Source organism: Babylonia areolata, chromosome 3 (assembly GCF_041734735.1).
Source record: "Babylonia areolata isolate BAREFJ2019XMU chromosome 3, ASM4173473v1, whole genome shotgun sequence".
Lineage (NCBI taxonomy): Eukaryota > Metazoa > Mollusca > Gastropoda > Neogastropoda > Buccinidae > Babylonia > Babylonia areolata.
This window is the reverse complement of record NC_134878.1, coordinates 10,785,813-10,798,139: the sequence shown is the minus strand read 5'-3', so window position 1 is coordinate 10,798,139 and position 12,327 is coordinate 10,785,813. Positions and strand designations below refer to the sequence as shown.

The 12,327-nt window shown below is 48.3% G+C and overlaps 1 protein-coding gene across 2 annotated transcripts in view; it reads left to right on the top strand.

The window, feature by feature from the left end:
• Window positions 1–12,096, top strand: part of LOC143280443 (uncharacterized) — a 41,816-nt gene extending 29,720 nt beyond the window's left edge. For both annotated transcript variants that reach the window (XM_076585087.1, XM_076585085.1), the window contains exons 2-4: window positions 1,094–2,679; window positions 6,047–6,294; window positions 9,085–12,096. In XM_076585087.1, coding sequence (XP_076441202.1) covers window positions 2,337–2,679; window positions 6,047–6,294; window positions 9,085–11,781 — 3,288 coding nt within the window. In that variant the 5' untranslated portion in view covers window positions 1,094–2,336 and the 3' untranslated portion in view covers window positions 11,782–12,096. The remainder of the gene's footprint in view (window positions 1–1,093; window positions 2,680–6,046; window positions 6,295–9,084) is intronic.
• Window positions 12,097–12,327: the final 231 nt, after the last annotated feature.

Sequence of the window (12,327 nt, the reverse complement as noted above, 5' to 3'; positions counted from 1 at the left end):
GTTGTTTTGCCTTAAAATTTTTGTTTTTACTGATCATTTCTTCCAACACTGTAAACGGGACACGAGATGTATTTACTTTTCATTACAACTGTTTGTTTGTTGTGCAGTTCTACGCGCTTTCTCTGTTCAATCCTGCTGCATTTGCTGACCAGTTCCTCTTGGTACTTTTCTGGTTTTCGCCTTTTTTTTTCCCTCTGGCTTTACGAAAATAGACCCCCTGACTCTCTCTCGCTCTCGCTCTCGCTCTATGTATCTATTTATCTATCTATCTGTCTATCTTGACTGTGTGTCTATCTATCCATCTTTCTATCTATCTATCTTCTATCTTTCTATCTGACTGTCTCTCTGTCTGTCTATCTTCAAGCTCACGGTGTGGAAATTGCATAGAAGACGGAGTGTGTTGTGTTGTAGTGTGCCGTATGACTCAGATTTTAACACAACTGTTCCCGAAAAATGTACACAGCGTAGTCTCTTCCGCTTTCATATGTTAACGTATTCAGCAAATCAAAAGTTAGTGAAACATCTATATATTTTTTTTGTGTATCGAGCATTTAAACAAAGAGAGACATTTGTGTTCACAATAGACTGTATATATCTTTATTTTTCTATAATGGTGCATGTTGTCACATGACCCCTTCATTTAGAGGCCTGGACTGTAATGAATAAACCATTCATTCATTCACTCATTCTCTCTCTCTCTCTCTCGCTCACATACACACACGCACACACACACACACACACACGCACACATACACACACACACATACGCACTACGTACGCGCGCGCACACACACACACACACACACACACACACACACACACACACACACATACACACACACACACACACACACACACACACACACACACATGCTCACGCACACACACACACACACATACACACACACACACATACACACACACACACACACACACACACACACACGCACAAATCTACACAACCGCGTGCCCCCCGTGTGCACGTCCCTGCCCCCCCTCTCTCTCTCCTCTTATACATGATAATTATACACATCTTGCGCGTGATGAAGATGACCCAAAAATGTCGTTGTGATTTGTGTTGTTTTTTTTTCAGATGACTCACTGAGGCTTCCGCGGCGTGGGGAACTAACTCATCACTTGCCCAGTCACACCATCGTCACGGAGAGATAATTAAACCTTCGGCAGCACGACGCATTCCACACACACACACACACACACACACACACACACACACACACACACACAAAGGCAAACCACACGTGTCCAGTCCATGTTGATCGTCAGACCCACTCCATTCAAGCCGGACAGTGTATGTACATCGTTTACCATCTCCTTCCTTTGAAATATTCACCGTGAACTTGTTGTGATCGTGTTTCTGCATTTTGTTGTCAGTGTTTGATGTACCCTGCGGCAGTATTGACCAGTTCAGTGTGATTTGTTTTTTTTCTCCAAAAGGGTTTATCGGTAGTAGTAGGCCAGTAATACCCGGTCTCCTGCACTCTCATCGTTTTACGTCAGAGTGTGCCCATCGTTCACGATCTCCTCCTGCCTTTGAAAGAAACACTCTTATCCTTCACTCTGTAAACTTGTTGTGCTAGTGTTTCTGAATTCTGCCAGTGTTTGATGTAATCGCCGGCAGTATTGACCAGGTCAGTGTGATTTGTCAAGTGTTGGTTTGGGTGTTGGGGTTTTTTCTCTCCCAAAGGCTTTATCAGCAGTAGGCCAGCAATCTCAGATCTCCTTTTCTCTATTCGTTTTACGTCAGGTCTGACAGGCATTTTCAGTGTGCACTCCATGCCAATATTTTCTTCACTTCGCTCAACAAAGGACGTTTTAACCCTCACGAGAACCCCCGACTGTCCTGACTAGTGCAACAACAGAAACGTGACACGCACCCTGTGGGTACCACTGATGACGATATTTCTGTGTCGCCACAGGAGATGGGGGGGAAACATTTCAGAGCTGTACAGATCCCTTACAAGATGAAGAAAACAAACTTCGTCTTGTTTGCAGTCGGTGTCTTGTTGAGTTCATGAAACCATTCAACCCTCTGTACACCTTTTGTGTATGCTTCGTTTAACAAGAATAAAGACATTAAGGGTTTTGGATGGTCGAGAGCCTATGATTCACTTGGAGAGAAAACCAACAACAAAAGACAGATATCCTGTTATGTTACAATTCAGAACATAAAAAGAACCTGATTTGTCCAACACACTTAAAATCTGTGTTAGTTCTGAAACGAGAAAGTCGAAAATCTCCATGAACCAAAATACAATCAGGCGTTCAACGTATATGCAACTGATAGGTAAAACCAAAATCTATCGGCTGACGCAAACATGAAGAAGAACCGTCGGAAGGACAGCCAGGGCAAAGACAGCGCCTCCTCGGAACCCTCCCCTATCCAGACGTTCACCCCTCCGCCTTTAGAATGGGGGCCACACGCCAAGTGCCTGGGGTCCATCCTGAAGGCCAATGCTCTCCCCTTCGTGGTGACGTGCGACAAGAGTTGTCTGCCGCCCATGGACAACGTCAACTTCGACTTCGCGCAACCTCTGCTGCTGCACACTCGGCGCACGGTGCGGAAAGTGGTGGCCTCCAACGTGCTGCACGTGCAGCTGGAGTCGGGAAGCAAGATCAAGGACGTCGGCGACCGTCTGCTCATCCCTGAGGACTATAAAGGTCAGTGCCTGAATGTTCGGGAGAGTGGAGAGTGAAGGGGGCGGGGGTAGGAGAGAGAGAGAGAGAGAGAGAGAACGAACGAACGAACGAACGATTTATTCAATATAAGGACATCGCCACATTTGAACGGGTCAAACAAAAGTAAACAAGATGTTATACCTTATAAAGTGTTTTGAATATTGTTAACATGCGAACAATATACGAACACAAAAGTATTGCATGAACAAGTAAATATGGAGACTCCAAGAGAAAAAAAAATCGCCCTTGCCTTACACAGAGAGAGAGAGGCGAGGGGAATCATGTTGAGAACGAATGGTCTTTTAAAAATGGGTCTCGAACATAAGAATGATAGGTGACTGATTGTCATCTTGAGCCAGAGGTGTTGTTTTTTTTGTGTGTGTTTTTTTTTAAGTCCTCCGCTTTGTCTAAGCTGAGTGTAGCGTTTAGCAGATTCCTGTTGGACAGCCTTTCATTGGATTCAAATCTTTGTGCAAACATTATGGTCACAGACCTCTATCAAACTTGGTGCAGCTTGTAGCAAACTCTTACTGGATTAGTGAGTGCCAAACAAAACATGGCGACAAAACCGTATTCAATTGGCGTGCAGCGCTTCGCAAAATCATAATGACCGTGTACAGTTTGCGTGCATTTGGGGAAATTCAGGTAATCCCGCATTGGTTCACACCCTCAAATTTTATTTGTTGTTTATCAGTTTCGATCCTAGGCCTGGGCAGATGTGTGTGTGTGTGTGAGAGAGAGAGAGAGAGAGAGAGAGAGATTAGACAATATGTTGTGTGCGTGTGTGTTCATTTAATGTCTATATACATTAAGTGATATTAGACATTATGTTATGTGTGTGTGTGTGTGTTTTCGAGTAGAGCCAGGGCTGCCAGCCTGGTAACCATGTGGGGAGCGGGAACACGGTGATTTTCAACCAGCACTCTGCTGTAGAAATCCATACTTTCGACTTCCCGTCTGCAGGAGACTTTATCTGTGATTCACGCACATTGCCCCCCAGCTGTAGAAATCCATACTTTCGACTTCCCGTCTGCAGGAGACTTTATCTGTGATTCACGCACATTGCCCCCCAGCCCCCACCCCTCCCCGCAATGCCTGAAGGTGAACCACTCATTGACACACACACTACACTAGAAGGGGTGCGTTTCTGTATCCGTGTTGAATATAGAGATGGGGAGGGAGATGTGTAGGTCAGCGCTGTTCATTGGATTTGACGTGCGTGCTTGGAATAAAGATATTTCCGCCATTCATTCTTCCTTTCGTTTTTGACTCACTTGTGTAAACTTTAACATTGACATTTTCTCTGCAACTACTTTGTCAGTTGACACCAAATTTGGCATAAAAATAGGAAAAATTCAGTTCTTTCCAGTCATCTTGTTTAAAACAAAATTGCACCTCTGGGATGGGCACAAAAAAAATAAAGAATGAAGCCTCATTATATGCAAACTGCATTTACTGTTATATTTATATTTTTTGTATTCTCTAAACTTGGCACTTTGATCTGATATTCTGACCCAACAGCTAGAGCAGTCATCATTATCATTTTTTGTTCAAACAGGAACTTCTTTTGCTAAGCATGGAAGTTTTATTTATTTTGCAAACGTTTTGGTGCAGATAGTAAAAAAGGGAAATTACTCTGTAATGCTAGGGGACTTAATTTGCTTTAAACTGATCTTTCTCATCTTAAACATTACATTTTGAAATTATACTCAATACATAAAAAGCTTGGATTTTTTTTATTTTTAAATGTATCACAAGTGAGTCTTGAAGGCCTTGCCTCTCTTGTTTTTGTTGTTGTATATTTTGTTTCGTTGTTGACTCGCCGTATGCTTTAGAGGATGGGGGTTTACCTCTTAGGTTCCCCACCAGACCGCCCATTCTCCGTAGCCCCGGCACTATTAGACTAGACTCTAACTCTGCCTCTTTTTCTTTTCTACGGTCAGTTTTTTCAACAATGGCACACAAAAAAGGGCCCAGTGTGGGTGTGTGAAAGGTCGTGAGGATCTTGGAGAGGGACTGCAGGAATGAGTGCAGTTTCTTTTGAAGCGGGGTATTTTTGCATTTGTATTTGTATTTCTTTTCATCACAACAGATTTCTCTGTGTAAAATTCGGGCTGCTCTCCCCAGGGAGAGCGCGTCGCTACACTACAGCGCCACCCATTTTTTTTTTGTATTTTTTCCTGCGTGCAGTTTTATTTGTTTTTCCTATCGAAGTGGATTTTTCTACAGAATTTTGCCAGGAACAACCTTTTTGTTGCCGTGGGTTCTTTTACGTGCGCTAAGTGCATGCTGCACACGGGACCTCGGTTTATCGTCTCATCCGAATGACTAGTGTCCAGACCACCACTCAAGGTCTAATGGAGGGGGAGAAAATATCGGCGGCTGAGCCGTGATTCGAACCAGCGCGCTCGGATTCTCTCGCTTCCTAGGCGGACGCGTTACCTCTAGGCCATCTCTCCATTTCTTCCCCTGCTGCTCACTCACGGCCCAGAAAACAGAATACTTCATTATCTCAACAAAAGAAATTCATCTGTGGTGTAAAACACATAAACAATACACAGAAATCATAGTCATTCAACATGTATACATGAAAGACATAAAATGTTTAGATGGCGACCCATGCGTACAATAAATAGTCACAGTAGATAACAGCAACACAACAGAAACCTTTGAAAAGGTAACTTAAGAGTTAATCATACATACATCATCACAGCCATACATGTGCAACACAAAATCAGTTAAAGGATATGAATAAAATAGACATGAAATGGCAAACTAAAAGTAGATATAAGACATAAAATATAATAACAATGCAATTCAACAATACTTGACCATTCTCACACACTTCTGCCTGTGTGCTTTCCAATGGATGGACACTTTTTTGCAGTTTTTTTAATGTTTCAAAATGTGTGTGTGTGTGTGTGTGTGTGTGTGTGTGTGTGTGTGTGTGTGTGTGTGTGTGCCTGGGTTTGTTAATGCTTCAGTGTGAGTTGAGGAATGTGTGCGCATTCTCTCATCTGCTGATTCTTCCTCTATTCACGCTTTTCCCCCTATGGAAAGCAGCTTTCAAACAATAACATCACATCAAACACTCCTTAAATCGACTTCATTGTATCAAACTTCTGATGCCAAGCTCCTTTTTAAAGATAACTGAAGAAGAGGAGGTGATTCTTGTTTCGGGTTTGTTTTTGTTTTTTGTTTTTTTTGTGTGTGTTTTTTAAGATGCTGATACACATTTTGCCACTTAGTATAAGATAATTGATACACTTATAATGCTGCATTGGAAATATTGTGATTATCGATGCCAAATAACTCTAACTTGACATCTCGCTGTCTCCATCTCTTGCAGGCTGGTTCGCAGTCTTGGGGCGGCCGGACGAAGTGAAGGCGGACAAGGTCGTTCCTCATTTCCGGCAGGTGGCAGGACTGGCGCTGTCCAAGTGCGAGAGCTTTCTGGTGGGTGGAAACGAACCGGTGACGGCGGTGCAGATGCCCTGCAACGAGCCAGGCAGGGACAGTCTTCCTCGGCCCCGCCTGGTGTACCCCGGTGACGTGCTGCGGATGGGCAAGTTGTACGTGGGAGAGTCCAAGGTCAAGGTGAGGAGGAAACTTTTTTTTTTTTTTTTTTTTTTTCGCTGCCCCATCATCTGCACCGTTTCAGTGGCATTACTCCCACGCCGCTCATTATGATTCCTCCATACACCGCCACACCCGGGTTCGTCCGTCACAGTTTTTCTACAGAATGTTGCCAGAGGACAACCTTTTTATTGCCGCGGGTTCTTTCACGTACGCCATGTCATGCTGCACACGTGACCTCGGTTTATCGTCTCATCCGAATATGGAATGACTAGCGTCCAAACTACCACTCAAGGTCTAGTGGAGGGGGATGAAATACTGGCAACAATTGAAATCGAACCAGTGCGCTCACATTCTCTCGCTTCCTTAGCAGACGCGTTACCTCTGGGCCAACACTCCACTGTGTGTGTGTGTGTGTGTGTGTGTGTTGTGTCGTGTGTGTGTGTGTGTGTGTGTGTGTGTGTGTGTGTGTCCCCCCATCCATTGAGCGTTGCATTTTTGTTGGCAGTAAAACATCCTTCAGAATCATGAGAAGTCGTGGGAAAGAGGTGACTGATACTGACTTGTGCCCAACTGTTGAAGCTGTGTTTTGTAATTCGATTTGTTTTAAAGTCAGTGTTATTACAAACCATGCTGCCTCCCCTGATCCTCTCCCAGTCCGATCCCTCCGACTCCCAACTCTCTCTTTCTTCTCCTGTCTTTGTGTGCAGCTGCCTTCACAACCTGCTCTCTCTCTCTCTCTCTCTCTCTCTCTCTGTCTTCCCCCCTCCCTGTCTCTCTCTCTCTCTGTGCCTCTCCCTTCCCCCCTCCCTGTCTCTCTCTCTCTCTCTCTCTGTGCCTCTCCCTTCCCCCCTCCCTGTCTCTCTCTCTCTCTCTCTCTCTCTCTCTCTGCCTCTCCCTTCCCCCCTCCCTGTCTCCCTCTCTCTCTCTCTGTGCCTCTCCCTTCCCCCTCCCTGTCTCTCTCTCTCTCTCTGCCTCTCCCTTCCCCCTCCCCTCTCTCTCTTTCTCTGTGCCTCTCCCTTCCCCCTCCCTGTCTCTCTCTCTCTCTGCCTCTCCCTTCCCCCCTCCCTGCTCTCTCTCTCTGTGCCTCTCCCTTCCCCCTCCCTGTCTCTCTCTCTCTCTGCCTCTCCCTTCCCCCCCTCCTCTCTCTCTTCTCTCTGTGCCTCCCCCTCCCTGTCTCTCTCTCTCCTGCCTCTCCCTCCCCCTCCTGTCTCTCTGTGCCTCTCCCTTCCCCCCTCCCTCTCTCTCTCTCTCTGTGACTCTCCCTTCCCCCCTCCCTTCTCTCTCTCTCTGTGACTCTCCCTTCCCCCCTCCCTCTCTCTCTCTCTCTCTGTGACTCTCCCTTCCCCCTCCCTCTCTCTCTCTCTCTGTGCCTCTCCTTCCCCCTGCCTGTCTCTCTCTCTCTCTCTGTGCCTCTCCCTTCCCCCCTCCCTCTCTCTCTCTCTGTGCCTCTCCCTTCCCCCCTCCCTGTCTCTCTCTCTTCTCTGTGCCTCTCCCTTCCCCCCTCCCTGTCTCTCTCTTCTCTCTCTGTGCCCTCTCCCTTCCCCCCTCCCTGTCTCTCTCTCTCTCTCGTTCCTCTACCTCTACTCTCTCGCTGCTATCCTACCTGTCTTACTCTCTTCCTCTCCTGACTGCTCTCCTCTGTGTGCCTCTACCCTTCTTCCGCTCATCAGTTCTCTCCTCTCTTCTCTCTTCTCGTACATGTACTAGTGTGTCCTAACTACCTGACTGACTGACTGAACGACTGGTTGAAATGAACTGATGTGGTGTCCTAACTAACTGACGTGACTGACTGACTGAACATGACTAGTGAACTGAACTGATACTGGTTGAAACTGAACTGATGTGTGTTCCTAACTAACTGAGTGACTGAATCTTACTGAACGACTGAAATCCTGGTTGAAACATGTGAATACTGATGTGGTGTCCTAACTAACTGACTGGACTGACTGAAATGACTGGTGTATGAATATGAACATGATGTGGTGGTCCTAACTAACTGACTGACTGACTGACTTACTGAACGACTGGTTGACAATGAACTGTGTGGTGTCCTAATGAACTGACTGACTTACTGAACGACTGGGTTGACATGAAGTGTGTGTGGTGTCCTAACTAACTGAGTGACTGACTGGCTTACTGAACGACTGGTTGACATGAAGTGTGTGTGGTGTCCTAACTAACTGAGTGACTGACTGGCTTACTGAACGACTGGTTGAAATGAAGTGTGTGTGGTGTCCTAACTAACTGAGTGACTGACTGACTTACTGAACGACTGGTTGACATGAAGTGTGTGTGGTGTCCTAACTAACTGAGTGACTGACTGGCTTACTGAACGACTGGTTGACATGAAGTGTGTGTGGTGTCCTAACTAACTGAGTGACTGACTGGCTTACTGAACGACTGGTTGAAATGAAGTGTGTGTGGTGTCCTAACTAACTGAGTGACTGACTGACTTACTGAACGACTGGTTGACATGAACTGATGTGGTGTCCTAACTAACTGAGTGACTGACTGACTTACTGAACGACTGGTTGACATGAAGTGTGTGTGGTGTCCTAAGTGGCTGACTGACTGACTGACTGGTTGAAATGAACTGTATGTGGTGTTCTAACTAATTGAGTGACTGACTGGTTGACCTAAACTGTGTGTGGTGTCCTAACTAACCGGCTGACTGACTGGTTGACCTAAACTGTGTGTGGTGTCCTAATTAACTGACTGGTTGACATGAACTGTGGTACGGTGTCCTAACTGACTGACTGACTGACTGATTGATTGACTGATTGACACGAACTGTGGTGCGGTGTCCAGGTGAAGAAGTCCTCGCTGTTCGGGGGGACGAGGACGGTGAGGAAGGAGGAGAAGTTCCTGCTGTGCACCGACCACAACGACCGCGACCTGTACCTCCGTGTGGAGAGCAGGGGCACCTTCTACATGGTCACCACCGAGGGCAGCGGCACCCCCAAGATCCCCATCCTGCGCCTGAAGGACATCTGCACCCACTACCGCTTCCCCTGCGTGGTCAAGCTGCTCTTCGGTCGCGTCCCCTCCACGCCTTGCTCCTTCACGGGCACTCTGGTTCTGCACACCTCGCAGATTGAGAGCTCCGTCATCGGCTGCACGCTGCTCAACATCCGGAACATCCTGCTGGACCTTCCCGTCGACTCCGACCTGAGGTTCTTCACTGCCAGGAACACCAGCGAGCTGCTGTCGTCCCGTGCCTACCTGAGCGCCAAAGGTCTGTGTCAGGACAAGGCCACCACCTACATGCGGAACATGAAGGTGGCCTACTACGTCAACACCGAGGAGGCCCCTGATCGTGGTGACGCTCAGGAGGACAGGGCTGACGACCAGCAGTCCGTCTCGGACAGTGCCGACACCGTGGTGTCCAGAATTTCCAGGCAAAGGCCGAGTATCGTAGAGGACCAGGAGCTCTTCAATCCCCTCGAAACGACACCCAAGTCTCCTGCCCAAGCCACACCCTGCCAGAAGAAGGCCAAGAAATCCATCCCCAACTCCGAGACAACCCCACTGACTGACTCTGTGACGATCAGTTCCCAGTCACTGAAGAAAGACGTCACTTACAACCTTCCTGAGCCTGCAGAGTCTCTCCCTCTCAGGGTCAACCAACAACGGCAGCACTCGGTGCCTGCTGAAAACAGGCCTCTCCCATCTCCTGCATGCTCCAGTCGGTCTTCAGAGGGCACACCGACCACCCCTAACTACATACCAATGGATCAAACTGCAGATCAAAGGTTTGTATCAAAAGTAACGAAACCGTCAACCGTCGCTTCCAAAACTCCACCCCCGACACCTCCCAAACCCCGGAAAAACAAACCTCCCAGTCACAGCCCGAGTGATGAAAGTACGTACACGCGAGTTTGGGATGGAGAATCCAAGATGAATGATGTAAAACCAGATGAAAAAGCAACCCCCGTTCTTCGACCCAAAAGACTCGACGTACCCCGCGTAGCTCAGAGAGTGTCCAGTATTTCTCTGGCTGATACTTACCTGACGTTCCCGGTATTCAGAGGACAAGGCGCCGCGCCCTCCACACCTGGTGACGATTCTGTTCCCCTGGCAGGTAGCGCCGAGACTGACAGCAAAGCTACACGCCCCGACACTGAAAGCCTTCATGGCAAGACTGTTGACCAGCCTGAAGAACCCATCTACAAGGTTCCATCCTCTTTGCTGCGGCCAGTGGAACAGCGTCACAATCAGTCCTCAAGGGACGATCAACCATATGAGATTATGACAAACACGGCCAAGCTAAAACACGACAGTGCCAGACAGAGTTCACTTGACGAACAGACGCCCCCCTCAGTGCCACCCAAAACGAGATCACAGTCCTCACCCTCTTTGTCCGTGGGTAGAGGAGCCCCCAAAAGCAAACCCCTGCCCCCCATTCCAGACCCCAGGCCTGCCCCAGAACCTCACGGCATCGTCTTTGAAAATGGGTCATGGCTGTTGAGCGACACCAGCCTGCAGTCCTGTGAGTATGCCTCCACATGTCTGTCCAGTCAAGGTGGGGGATCGACGCAGGATTTGTCAGATCCCTATGTCCACATGCAAAGAGAAAGCTTCAACTACTACGATGGGTATGATCCGAATAGGAGCCATAGTCCTGATGACACCAGTAGCGACGTCAACACGTTGGTGACAGAACTGGCGGACATGGCGGTTGACCAAAGCGCCGAATCAGCTGCGGTTGAAGAACAAGCTGCTTCCACGGATGAATCCGAAGAGCTTTATGTAAATATCGAGAACATGCGAGTTTGTCGAGAGAAACTATCTGCCTCCACGAGTCTTTCCGATATAACTGATGACAACCATGTTGCCTTCTTTGACAGACTAGAAAACCCACCGTCTATCTTTGGTTACCTAAAACCACCTCCCCCGCGCCCTGCGACACCAAAGAAGCCCCCACCCGTTCCCAAAAAGCCAAGCTCTGGCGGGATGAGTGTTCCGGATGAAGTGTTTGCTCTCGGCAACAGCGAGGCGAAACTTTCACAGCCTCCAAAGTTCTGCAAACCCAGCGACTCGGCCTCGCTTGGCTACCTGCATGCTTGCCCAACCTCAGGGGACTACGTTCAGATGGGTGGCGGTGAGTCCATCAACGCCCTGCCACTGCCTCCGGCCCGCTTCAAGTCCAGTAACTCCGACGTTTCTCAACAAAGTTCTGAAGATGACCTCCCTTTAGGGGCAACCTTTGCTAACTTCCGGTCACGTGTGTCCGACTCGGGGTGCGTGGACAGCGTGTTTGGGGGAGACAGCCTGAACGGCCGGGGCAGCAGTGACCTGCCCTCCATGTCGGTGGCGGAGCTGGGCAACGCCCTGAAGAAGGTGGGCCTGGCCAAGGAGACCGTGGAGAAGCTGCGGCAGGAGAAGGTGGACGGCACGCTGCTGGCCTCGCTGGACGAGAAGGTGCTGAGGACCTTGCCGGGCATGAGGGACCTGGACATGTCCAAGATAAAGATGTTCATCAAGGGCTGGAGACCCGTGGAGTGAAGCATCCACTGTGGACCTTTCTTTTCCCAGGATCAGTCTCATCGCTTCGTTTGATTTTTTTTTTTCTCTCTCTCTCGTTTCAAGGAGAGGCAGAGGGGGGGAGGGCAGTCACATCGCTTTATTTTGATTTCTTTCTTACTTCAGGGTGTAAAATGGGGGTGTGGGGGCTGCTTTGAGAAAGTCTCAGCATATAGCAAAATCTGATGGCAGTGAAAGGGTTAATTGACAACCCAAAGGAAGATGTCCCCCTACATTATCTTCTAATAATATTTGAAGATTCTCCCACCCCCTACACGCACACACCACCACCACCACCACCACCACGCCCCCCCTCGCCCCCCCCCCCCCCCCCCCCCCCCCCCCCCACACACACACACATTATTATCTAATCTAAAAATATCGAAACGTGATCCAAACTAAGCTATGTAAGCCAAGATGCAGAGGGGGGGTGAGGAGGGAGGGGGATGGGGGTGCCCAACGGGAACCCAGACTGAAAGCCTTGGTGACAGGACTTTCCAGAACAGAGAACAATTCTGAGACCAGTAA